Source organism: Schistocerca piceifrons, chromosome 4 (assembly GCF_021461385.2).
Source record: "Schistocerca piceifrons isolate TAMUIC-IGC-003096 chromosome 4, iqSchPice1.1, whole genome shotgun sequence".
In the NCBI taxonomy this organism is placed as follows: Eukaryota; Metazoa; Arthropoda; class Insecta; order Orthoptera; family Acrididae; genus Schistocerca; species Schistocerca piceifrons.
In genome coordinates, this window is record NC_060141.1 from 363,471,133 (window position 1) to 363,484,894 (window position 13,762).

A 13,762-nucleotide genomic window follows, 5' to 3' on the forward strand; every position below is an offset into this window, starting at 1 on the left:
GGGGTGGGTGGACTGTTGTGGCCTGTTGTGGGGTTGTGAACCACGGAAGGCTCCGGCGAGACGAAGCCTCTCCGTCGTTTCTGGGTCCCCGGTTTAATACATACATACATACATACCCTAATCGCGGATTGACGCGAGATGAACTGCGTGGTCCCATCATGGGCGCTGCTGGCTTCATTAGGCAACGTGCAGCAACACAACATGTACTCCTACGGGTGCACAAATGCACTGAAACTGACGGTGAGGTATTCGAACATTTATTGTGAACTGTATAACAGCTCTAATGTGACGTTCGGGGTAATGCTTAAAGGTGAATATGTTAAAGGTACCTGTTTTTCAATTGATACTTCGTAAAGCGCTTGTTGTAATGTTTACCAACTGTTGTAAATGTGTAAACCTGACTGTGTATTGAATAATACAGAAAATAAATAACAATGGATATTAAATGTGTTCTATCTTGGAAACCATTTGGAATAGGTCATATGTCCATATTTTTGCTGCAAATGATCGTTCGTATCATATCTCTGACTATTGCCCATGAGGACATCCTGTATCTGATCGAGGAAACGATACAGGATACTCTTGTTTTCGTTGGGCATCTCTTCAACATATGCCTCTCAGATAACAGAAAACGTACGGCAGAAAAATGAGCATCGGAGAATGAATAATATGAAAACAACAGTTGCGACGCACAGTAGCAATATCAAGCGGAAACATTGACAGTGACGGATTTGTGTAAATACAGAATACAGTTTCGTCGTCACGGAAATGTTTACCATGAGTTGCCTAGTGATTAACGCCATGTACGAAAGTGCCTAGCAAATACTGGGGAGACAAAAAATAAACACAAAACGCACGAGTAAACACAAAATAAAACAAAAAAGTAAAACTGATATGTTTTGTTCATTCTGCGGATTGAAGGTTTCTATCACCCGATTGTTATATGACGTGAAGACTACTGTAGACATTTGTAAAGACAACGTGCTTCAGGTTAGAGGTAAAAATTGTAAATTTGAACGCTCATTCTTAAACATATGCTTTTGCGCGTATTACATTTTCATATTTACTAGGATCATTTACCGCGTGGAGACTATCTTCATGAAAACACATCCAAGTTGCGACAAAAATCTTTAGCTGACTATTAGAGCTGAATTTTATTTGAGAACAAAAAAATGGAGTTTCACTCATTCCTTTTCGGAAATAAATAGTAAAATAGCAATTAATGCAGTAATTTATAATTAGCATCTCGAAGGGATGTATTATCTCTTTTTGGGCAGGTATAGAATTACTTTTAGCTACGAAAGTCAGGCATTCAGATTGCATCTAACACTAACACGGCGTAAACAAGAAAAGATGTGCACGTAACAGCGTTAAATGAAATACGTTTATACCGTTCAGGTTTCCAACAGACATAATTCTCAATAATAATATGCTTTATATGCTACAAAAGTGTCCTCTGTCTTCAGTACTGGATCGAATCAACCATCCAGTACTGTAGATATAAAAATTCATTCTCTCTTTCTTGAAACCACAGATTTAGCATTTTTTCTAAGTTAGCAGTTTCGAAGAGCAAGTAACGATGTTTTAATTACCATACATTGAAATACGCTTTCACTGGGGAGAAAAGATTAAATCCGCTTTGCCTATAAATTAATTAGTCTCAGACAGGTGTTATTTTAAACACGCACAACGCACTTCTTTCCCCGAGTGCGAAATTACTGCAGGTCGTCATGCTGGCAAGGTAACAAGAACGCAAGTCTAGACTAAAGAAAGCTCGCGCGGTTATATTAATTGAATGGGCCACCTGAAAATAGAACGCAGTGACCTTTAAACACCAAGGCTAAAGAGTTGTTGAGAAAAATTTGGCGTCAGCAGAGTGCTTCCATTGAAACTAGTCTGGTAACTAAATATGAAGTGCTAGGGAGAGCAGAACATCATTAAAAACTACGGGTGTGCACTATGCCTTTTACAGTAGTTGCGCACTATTATATGTAAAATTACGAGTAAAAGAAAAGAGTATCCCTGTACACTGATAGAACTACGTAATTTGTGAGTCCTCATGATATTATCATCTTTGGTAAACTATATTTAATTTAAAAAAGGAACGGAGGTAGCTACTCGTCTCGGAAATTATGGTGAAATAAAAACGTGACTGAAGGCTTATGACAATTGGGTTATTCAGTTGCATTCATTTGTTATAATCTGTTGTTTGCGGGAAAGTATTGTCATTGGACGAATGTAAGGACATACAGATAGAATTTGATGAAATTGCCACTGAGTGTAATGAATGAGAGCTTTCTTTAAAAGTGGATAAATATAAGATAACGCTTTCAACAAAGAGGGAGAACGTTATAACATCTGATTACGAGATTAGTGGTGAACTTCTTGACTGCTCGTCACATCGTAAATATAAATGGTTCTGAGCACTATGGGACTTAACATTTGAGGTCATCAGTCCCCTAGAACTTAGAACTGCTTAAACCTAAGTAACCTAAGGACATCACACACATCCATGCCCGAGACAGGATTCGAACCTGCGACCGTAGCGGTCGCGCGGTTCCACACTGAAGCACCTAGAACCGCTCGGCCACACCGGCCGGCCTTGTAAATATATTTAAGGGTAACACTAAGAAGCGATTCGAAATCATTGTTAAGGAAGATAAATGGAAGACTTAGATTTGCTGGAAGGGTTCTAGGAAAATACAAAAAAGTGAATACCGAATAAATTTTCAACTGCCAAGATCGTTAAAATCATTTATTCATATAGATAAGCGGTTTTGGGAATTTTCTGTTGCCGTTTTCGGATCTGTAAAAGATATGACCGAAAATGCTAGGACACAGTAACTAACATCACACCACAAATAATTGTATCCAAGATCTGCAACGCGTGGAATAACAGCATACTATGTTTACATCATCACACAATCTTTTCCTTCAGTGCAGTAAGCTGTCGTCAGCTATACTACAAGTTGGCATGCCAGTTTTAAAATAACAGCTATGTACACACACTTTACTGCGCTGATTAAACGTGCTCACACTTAATCGATAATATCGATTCGTAATGCCACTGCGCCATCTGATGATCCAATGCATCACTAAGGATGTTTACGTTGGAACCTGTCGGTTGTGAAGAGGTGATGAATGTGAGCGCTTGCCGGCCGAAGTGGCCGTGCGGTTAAAGGCGCTGCAGTCTGGAACCGCAAGACCGCTACGGTCGCAGGTTCGAATCCTGCCTCGGGCATGGATGTTTGTGATGTCCTTAGGTTAGTTAGGTTTAACTAGTTCTAAGTTCTAGGGGACTAATGACCTCAGCAGTTGAGTCCCATAGTGCTCAGAGCCATTTGAACCATTTGTGAGCGCTTGTAACAGGCGCAGTAACATGTGTATGCATAGCTGTTATTTTAAAACTGACCTGCCGTCTTCTAAGAATAGCTCTCGATACCAATATGGATATACATTTTATAACACCACTTACTGTACTGAAGGAGAAGATTGTGTAATGATGTGAACATAAGTATGTTGTTATCCTATGTATTGCGCATTTTGGATATAATTATGTGTGCTGTAATGTTAGATGCTGTGTCCTAGCATTTTCTGTCCTATCTTTTGCAGATACGAACATGGCAACAGAGAACCGTCGAAATCGGTTATCTACATGAATAGATCTTAGCGATCTTGACAGCTGAAAATTTATTCAGTGTTCATAATACTACAGATTGCTCTCACACTGACGATGTCAGAAGTGTGCAGGCATCTGTAAGGCAGATCAGCTACGAAACGCAAGTGTCGGCAAGTCTATAGTAGCCTTCCAATGTTTGGAGTCCCCACCATGTAAACCTGACAACAGACATCGAAAGAGTTCACAGACATGCTGCTAGAGCCGTGACAGGTCGTTACAGGAAACATGGAAGCGTAACAGTAATGCCCAAGAATATTTCTTGGAAGACAGATTATGCAGTTCTCGAGACAGTCTGTTGGGTAAATCCCATATGTTCGAAGAAGACTGTGTGACCGCCATGCTGCCGCCACCTTATATATCGCGTAGAGATCGTGAGGAAAAAGGTAAGAGAGATTAGGACGCACAGAGGCGTATAGATAGTCATTTGTCCCACGTTCAGTTTGCGAATGAACTAGATTGGTACAATATACTTTCAGCTACGCACTGTACACAGACTTCAAAATGTTCAAATGTGTGTGAAATCTTATGGGACTTAACTGCTAAGGTCATCAGTCCCTAAGCTTGCACACTACTTAACCTAAATTATCCTAAGGACAAACACACACACCCATACCGGAGGGAGGACTCGAACCTCCACCGGGACCAGCCGCACAGTCCATGACTGCAGCGCCTTGAGACTTAGTTGACAACATCGGTAGCTCCGTGAGGCTATTTGCAGATGACACGGTTGTCTACAAGAAAGTAGCAACATCAGAAGACTCGTACGTACTCCAGGAGGACCTGCAGAGGATTAATGCATGGTGCGACAGCTGGCAGCTTTCCCTAAACGTAGATAAATGTAATATAATGCGCATACATAGGGGCAGAAATCCATTCCAGTACGATTATGCCATAGGTGGTAAATCATTGGAAGCGGTAACGACCGTAAAATACTTAGGAGTTACTATCCGGAGCGATCTGAAGTGGAATGATCACATAAAACAAATAGTGGGAAAAGCAGGCGCCAGGTTGAGATTCATAGGAAGAATTCTAAGAAAATGTGACTCATCGACGAAAGAAGTAGCTTACAAAACGCTTGTTCGTCCGATTCTTGAGTATTGCTCATCAGTATGGGACCCTTACCAGGTTGGATTAATAGAAGAGATAGACATGATCCAGCGAAAAGCAGCGCGATTCGTCATAGGGACATTTAGTCAGCGCGAGAGCGTTACGGAGATGCTGAACAAGCTCCAGTGGCGGACACTTCAAGAAAGGCGTTACGCAATACGGAGAGGTTTATTATCGAAATTACGAGAGAGCACATTCCGGGAAGAGATGGGCAACATATTACTACCGCCCACATATATCTCGCGTAATGATCACAACGAAAAGATCCGAGAAATTAGAGCAAATACGGAGACTTACAAGCAGTCGTTCTTTCCACGCACAATTCGTGAATGGAACAGGGAAGGGGGGATCAGATAGTGGTACAATAAGTACCCTCCGCCACACACCGTAAGGTGGCTCGCGGAGTATAGATGTAGATGTAGATGTAGACCGCTCGGCTAATCCCGCGCGGCTACAGAGACTTTCGGAGTATTATATCTATGAGGATCTTCTTAAGAAGTGGACTGTGGTAACAGTAGGAAGACATTACGGTTGGTCTGGGTTCCTTCGAAACGTTATACGGTCCAATTACATTAATGTGGCCACCGCCTATGTTCGACGTCAACGTACAGTAGCCACTCACAGACGGCAGATGGCAGCACTAGCAGTGGAATGAACATAAAGGGTGTCGGGCGATGCAGAAAAAAGGAAAATAGTTGTCGTAATGCGAAAATGGAGCGATTTATCTAACGTTCAAAAGGCCATGATCATTTACTTTTGGGCCAAGGGTGGAAGCATTACCGAATCGGCCAACTACATTAATTTTTCACATGCCGCAGTGGTAAAAGTATATACCGTGCATGGCAAAATGGTGCTGTATAAAATCAGCGCAGAGGTAGCTGTGGTGCACCACGGGCCATGGATAACAGGGGTGAACGACAGCTGCGGAGATGGGTACTGGCGAACAGACGTGCAACTGTAAGTCTTGCTCACCTGACAGCCAGATGAACCATGGGGCTAGCAACAGTGTTCATCAACGACTTTTCGGCGAATCTTACTGCGTACACTTTCCAGGATTTCTGAAGATAGACGTTTACTGTGGATTTTGTATCACAGACACAGTCCCGTTGACTGTTCAGAGATGTCACTAAATCCGCCCAAAGATGTAAACAACCTTGCATGGGTAGAGCCTATTAGACGGAGGGGGTTCGACAGCCGATCAGTCCCAGTCATTCCACCAGGAAGGAGTTACACGGCTCCTGTTATCTGTAGTTCAACCATGCCTAACGGTCAATAATGCGGTTTGATCGCGTCCGCATTGTTAGTATTTGCCAGGAAGGCTCTTGACAAGGGAAGTGTCCAGGCGTCTCTGTGTGAACCAAAGCGATGTTGTTCGGACATGGAGGGGATACAGAGAGACAGAAACTGTCGATGACATGCCTCGCTCAGGTCGTCCAAGGGCTACTACTGCAGTGCTCGGAGGACCCTGACAGCAACGCCACCATGTTAAATAATGCTTTTCGTGTAACCACAGGCCGTCGTGTTACGACTCAAACTGTGAGCAATTGGCTGCATGATGTGCAACTTCACTCCCGACGTCCATGGCGTGGTCCATCTTTGCAACCACGACACCGTGTGGGCCCAATAACATGCCGAATGGACCGCTCAGTATTGGCATCACTTTCTCTTCACCGACGAGGGTCGCATATGCCTTGAACCAGACAATTGTCGGAGACGTGTTTGGAGGCAAGCCGGTCAGGCTGAACGCCTTAGACACACTGTCCAACGAGTGCAGCAAGGTGGAGGTTCCCTGCAGTTTTGGGGTGGCATTATGTTGGCCGACATACGCCGCTGGTGGTCATGCGCCGCAACGACTGTACGATACGTGAATGCCATCCTCCGACCGATAGTGTAACCATATCGGCAGCATATTGGCGAGTCATTCCTCTTCATGGACGAGAATTCGCGCCCCCATCGTGCACATCTTGTGAATGACTTCCTTCAGGAAAACGACATCACTCGACTAGAGTGGCCATCATGTTCTCCAGACATGAAGCCTATCGAACATGCCTGGGAAAGATTGCAAAGGGCTGTTTATGGACGACGTGACCCACCAACCACTATGATGGATCTACGCCGAATCGCCATTGAAGAGTGGGAAAATCTGGACCAATAGTGCCTTGAACTTGTGGATAGTACGCCACAACGAATACACGCATGCATCAATGCAAGAGGGCAAGAGGTACCGGTGCGTACAGAAATCTGGACCACCGCCTCTGAAGGTCTCGCTGTATGGTGGTACAACATGCAGTGTGTGGTTTTCGTGAGCAATAAAAAGGGCGGAAATCATGTTTATGTTGATCTCTATTACAATTTTCTGTACAGGTTCCGAAACTCTCGGAACCGAAGTGATGCGAAACTTTTTTTGATGTGAGTATGCGCCCATTCGATAGGGCGACCACAGATTAGTCTAGTGCAACATCAGTTTTATCGATATGGATCAAAAGGAACAGTAAAACTCGAAGGGAACCAGCCCTCCAGAAGTCACGGCATTGCTCTCACACGCGCTGACTGTTACTGCCAAGCAGGAAGCGCTGAGTCGCTGCTACGTTGCTATTTATTCATCGTGTTTTACTGTCCCGTTGATACATACCGATAAAACAGACTAATTTTGGCGCGCTATATCAAATGGGTACGAAAGATCCCGATTAAAAAAGAAATTTTCTTAAAACGAGAAACAAACTGACAGTGTCTGTCGACACTGGACGTCGCAAGAAAGACCTGAAGAGCAGTACTTATCTGGTCTGACTCCTGCTGCACAACGCAAAAACTAAACTGCAAATATCTGTTGAAACACCAGAGAAAATAGAGAAAATGTGCCTGACGCCTCTTAGAGGAGACACCCAGTATAAACCACACTCTCTTTCATTTTTATTCTAACCTTTTTGTAGCTATATGTGTTGTTGTATGTTTTTAGTACTTCTATCCCTGCGCCAGACATATTCAGTCAATATATTGTAAACAGGCAATCTATTACTGTTCCTGAATTATATTTTGGTCCACTGAATCACAACGACAACTGCCCTTTAGCGTCATTTGAAATTATACACTCATAATTTGATTTATAGAGCATGTTGTAATTCTGACATACTGCTGGTTGACGCCATAACCATCTTAATAAATGAAGCTGCCTAGGCTGAAAGTGGACAGTTTTCAGTGAGTTAAGCCATTTACTTGCAGACTGACAGAAGCAACAGTTTCAGATGATTCGATACTACGAAAGGGTATAGTAGCAACGCTGACGACGCCAGCATATTGAGATGGAGCGGTTTTTGTTTTATTTTCTTCTGAATAACAATAAACAAACTTTACCTAAAGTTTTTGTTTATAATTTACAAATGTATGATCACATCAAACATTACATGAAACCATAGACCAGCAGCCTTGGACAAATCAGTGCCCACAAGATAAGTATCTCCACGAGATTGTACATCTGACAAGGGAACCTCCCCATCGCACCCCCCTCAGATTTAGTTATAAGTTGGCACAGTGGATAGGCCTTGAAAAACTGAACACAGATCAATCGAGAAAACAGGAATAAGTTGTGTGGAACTATGAAAAAAATAAGCAAAATATACAAACTGAGCAGTCCATGCGCAAGATATGCAACATCAAGGACAGTGTGAACTCAGGAGCCCCGTGGTCCCGTGGTTAGCGTGAGTAGCTGCAGAACGACAGGTCCTTGGTTCAAGTCTTCCCTCGAGTGAAAAGTTTACTTTCTTTGTTTTCGCAAAGTTATGATCTGCTCGTTCGTTCATTGACGTCTCTGTTCACTGTAATAAGTTTAGTGTCTGTGTTTTGCGACCGCACCGCAAAACCGTGCGATTAGTAGACTAAGGGATGTGCCTCTCCAATGGGAACCGAAAACATTAGATCGCAAGGTCATAGGTCAACCGATTCCTCCACAGGAAAACACGTCTGATATAGTCTATACGATACTGGTGACGGCATGTGCGTCACATGACAGGAATATGTTGTCGATCCACCTAACTTGTACACTTGGCGAATGGGTAAAAAGATTCTTCTACCTTGCCCGATTTAGGTTTCCTTGTGGATGTGATAATCACTCCCAAAAAATGATGAAAACATAAGAGTTTGTCACATAAACTGCAACAAATGAATGCAACAGTTTCACAGTTTTCCCTGTGCTCTGTCAAAACATATGTTTTTAACGTTTTCAAATTTTTCCGTGTGTAGACCGTCAAATCCTGCATAAGTCCAAGCAAATCTGAACATGTCCTGGAATTTTAGAGAGCGAAGTTGATTATGTGTGAGTGCCTGAACTTTGATAATTGTCTGAAAATAAAAAAAAATTAAACTTTTCACTCGAGGGAGGTTCCCTTGTGAGAATATGCTGAGATACGGCTCGCTTTTCATGCCAAAACAATGCACGTAGATATGTTTAAAACGGTATTTAATTTTAACCATCTACGCTGACAGCTGATATCTACGCTGAGAGCCGCGCGAGGTTGCCGTGCGGTCTGAAACGCCTTGCCGTGGTTCGTGCGGCTCCCCCCGTCGGAGGTTCGAGTCCTCCCTCGGGCATGGGTGTGTGTGTTGTCCTTAGCTTAAGTTAGATTAAGTATTGTGTAAGTCTATGGACCGATGACCTCAGCAGTTTGGTCCCATAGTAACTTACCACAAATTTCTACGCTGACACCTGGAGCATTTGTTCTGTATAATGTTCCGCCCTACATCTGCCACATTAAACCAAAATACACCCTTAAAAGTTTTAATAATCTCCTGTAGCAGTGTACTAACGCGCTGTTATTTGTGTTTCAGGCTTATCCGAGGCTATACGGACAGCAAGGGGCGCCATTACCCACGGCTGCCCTACTATCCAATTGGTGAGTTGTTGCTGTTAAATTACTTATACAGTCGGATAAGATGTGAACTGGTAAATGTTCTATGAAAATTGAAGGTGGAGGGGGGGGGGGGGGGGGTGTAAGAAAAAGAAAGGGTAGGAAATGATGTTGATGTCAGTTGCATCGGGACTTTATGTGGAATCAGCGGCAGCCAGCGAAAATGTGTGCCAGACCGGGATTCGAAACCGGGATCTCCTGCTTATTACGCAGCTGTGTTAACCATAGCGCCATCCCGACACAGGTTTTATCGCAATTGCGAGGATTATCTCGGCACACATCCCGGCCAACGCACATTCTCACTTAGCCCCTCTTATCTGCAGTCCCCGTCCATGTCCTGCTTGCTCACTAGTTTGAGATTCCCGCAGGAGGTCGAACGTAATAGTGGATCTGCACTAAAGGTGGTGCATGCGTTGTCCATCGAGGCAACTCAATTATATGAACGCGTGGTATCTTTCCTTCGAACGGCATTCACAAATAATATGAGGATTTCTGCTATCTTTCGCGACTGTATAATGTACTATTCACACCAAACCCTCTTCGCTTTATTTAAGAACATTGTCACTGATCATTGTAACAATTGTGATTTTATTTTAAGTGTCAGTTTAACGAGATTACTAACACACTAGTGCCACAATAAAAAGCTTTAGCAAAGTAATAATCAGAACAGACATACACACAGGCTAGGGCACTTCGCTTTCCTCTCCCTCTTCCTCCCCTCCTCCCCTCCCCCATATCCCATTCTCTGTCACATGTGTAAAAAAACTGTACATAAAAACGTACACACATAGGCACACACACGCTCACAGACTTGCACACACAAGTTACAACATGTCACTACCTCTTCCCCCTCTCCTTTCCACACTATCGGAACGAAATTCAAATTACACAAAACCAATAGGTGATGGTGAGCATATAAGCAAAAACACTCAAACGAGAAAATATTGTGGCTAGTGTAACGCAGTGCATTTAAAACCGGACACCTGCGTATAGTACTACACATTCGAATGATGTAAGCAAAAAAAAATGTGATTTTCAACACGATAGATGTTTGTCATCTCTTTACATCTACATGTAAACAGAACAACAAAGATCACTGATCTGCTTGTTACATAAAGTGAAACTCGTTTGGTATAAATGAGACTTTATACAGTCGGTAATGACGATAAAAGTCCCACATTAGATCTAAAAACTGCGACTTGAGAAGAGAGGTCACAAGGGCAATATGTATACGCTCAAAAGGCATATGATACCAACGTAATATAGTGCAAAATGTCCTTTTGTCCGCCTAAGTAAAAAACGGAAAAGGTAAGAACTGTACAATCATCGGCAGTCCGCGGAAAATTTTTTTATTTACCTCGTCTCAGTCATCATCAGCATCATCACTACCAGCAACAACAGCAGCCATTGGTCTTGCATATCAGAATAAATACTTCTTCCAAACGTCCCGATGCATCAAATTCTTCAGCCATAGCATCCACATTGTTTCTATATATTCCAATGTCATCTACCCAACTCCTATCATCGTCTCAGTTTCCTCTTATTTCTCAGAACCAAGCGAAAGACTTTGTAAGTACCCTCCTTGGTTTGTTCGCTGTCCGTTCGCATGCCTATATGTACTGTCCTTCGCCACCTCATTTTCCTCCCAGACGAATTTGTGTCGTCCACTTCTTTTATCTGCTATATTTGTTTATTTCCCGGCCTCTCCTGGTAGTTGTTCCCAAATTCATCTCTTCATCTCTTCACGTGCTGAATATGTCTTGGTTTTTTCATGATTTTTGTACTAAAAATCCATGTCAGACTAGCAATACAAGCTTATCGCAAACTTTCAGAAACATTGGAAGCATAGTTTTCGCTTCATTGTATAAGAACTTACAATCTGTCAGAACATTCTAAAAGTGGCATCCTTGGAAGTGGAGTACCGAATTAAAAATATATGGTGTTATTCAAGAATATGATGCTTCTGTTCTTATCTTCATAACAAACAAAGTTACAAGTAAATCAATCATAATTGTTAATGTACAACCTGAGAATTTAAAAAATTTGCTTGCCTCTGAAAAATGTTTGTGGCCGAGCGGTTCCAGGCGCTTCAATCCGGAACCGCGCTGCTGCTACGGTCGCAGGTTCGAATCTTTCCTCAGCATGGATGTGTGTGATGTTCTAAGTCTAGGGCACTGGTGACCTCAAATGTTAAGTTCCATAGTGCTTAGAGCCATTTGATTATTTGAAAAAAGTTATTTTTGGGCGTCAAGTTAAGTACGACAACCTCTATATTTCACGCGTCTGTTTTTTTTTGTTTTTTTTGTTTTTTTGTTTTTTTTTCCAAATCAGAGTTTTATCTTGCTGCTAATGTACTGTTCTCTCACCTTTGGTGACTTTGTTTGATATTTCTTCATTGATGCTGTGCTTGTTGCAAACAGACGTGACTCTCAACCTGAAAAAATAAAAAACAGTTTTTCAGCATACACCTCCGACCACACAGAACTTTTCACAAAATTATCACATTTTCCCACTACACGTAATTGCAGGCTTCTCATCTTGCCAGGAGTAGATAGTTTATCTGTACTGTCTTTCCCTTTCTGCTCACCTAAAACACTGAGGTGGCAAAAGTCATGGAACAGTGATATGCACATATACAGATGGTGGTAATATCGTATACACAACGTATAAAAGGGCAGTGTATTGGCGGAGCTGCCATTTGTACCATTTGTACTTAGGTGATTCGTATGAAAAAGTTACCGACGTGATTGTAACCGCACAACTTAAATTAACCGACCTTGAATGGGGAGTGATAGTTGCAGCTGGACGCAGAGGACATTCCATTCGGTAATCCTGAGAGAATTCAATATTCTGAGATCTACAATGTCAAGTGTGTGCCGAGAATACCACATGTCAGGCATTACCTCTCACCACTAACAACGGAGTGGCCGATGGCCTTCACTTAACGATCAAGAGCAGTGGCGTTTGAGTAGAGTTGTCAGTGCTAACAGACAAGCAACAACGCGGGAAATAACAGCAGAAATCGGCGTGACATGTACCACGAATGTATCCGCTAGAACAGGGCGGTGAAATTGGACGTTAATGGGTTATGGCAGCAGACGCCGACGCAAGTGCATTTACTGACACCACGACATTGCCTGCAGCGCCTCCCCTGGGCTCCTGACCGTATCGGTGGAAAACTGTGGCCTGATCAGATGAGCCCAGATTTCAGTTGCTAAGAGCTGATGGTAGGTCTACAGTGTGGCGCAGACTCCACGAGGCCGTGGATCCAAGTTGTCAACAAAGCATTGTACAAGCTGGTGGCCGGTCCGTAATGGTGTGGGTTGTATTTACTCGATCCTCTGGTCCAAATGAACCGATCATTGACTGGAAAACGTTTTGTTCAACTACTTGGAGATCATTCTCAGCCATGTGTCCAAACAACGATGGAATTTTTATGGATGACAATGCGCCATGTCACCGGGCCACAGTTGTTCTCAACTGGTTTGATAAACATTCTGGACAATTTGAGTGAATTGTTTGGCCACCCAGATCGCCCAACATGAATCCCATCGAGCATTTATGGGACATAATCGAGAATTCATTTCGTGCTCAAAATCCTGCACCGGCAAACTTTCGCAGTTATGGACGGCTATAAAGGCAACATGGCTCAGTATTTCTACATGAGACATCCAACGGCTTGTAGAGTCCATTCCACGTCGAGTTGTTGCGCTACGCCGGGAAAAAGGAGGTCCGACACGATATTAGGAGGTACCCCATGACTTTTGTCACCTCAGTTTACAAGCAACACAGATGCTCCGGTAAACTCAGATATTGTTTCTGAAATCTATCGTGTCTGTAACGATGGATTTTTTTAGTTTCTCGAAGACATTAAGCACAGGATACTTCTTGCTGCGCTACTTTTTAACGGTTTTCCTCGTCTGAGTTTTAGTACAGAACAAGAAGCAACTTTCACACGTATTCACAGCGTATACTAGCAAGACGCATGAGCACAAGTGGTGAGACAAAAAAAATGAGTGAAAGAACTACATGTATTAAAGATGTAACACGCTAATTTGTAAAAAGAGTGAGATTT

General features: G+C 42.8%; 1 protein-coding gene across 1 annotated transcript in view; it reads left to right on the top strand.

The window, feature by feature from the left end:
• The window catches only part of LOC124795845, a 923,569-nt gene that overhangs the window by 676,935 nt on the left and 232,872 nt on the right, over window positions 1-13,762 (top strand). Inside the window, exon 3 of the mRNA XM_047259927.1 lies at window positions 9,608-9,672. Within this exon, the coding sequence (XP_047115883.1) occupies window positions 9,608-9,672 (65 nt within the window). The remainder of the gene's footprint in view (window positions 1-9,607; window positions 9,673-13,762) is intronic.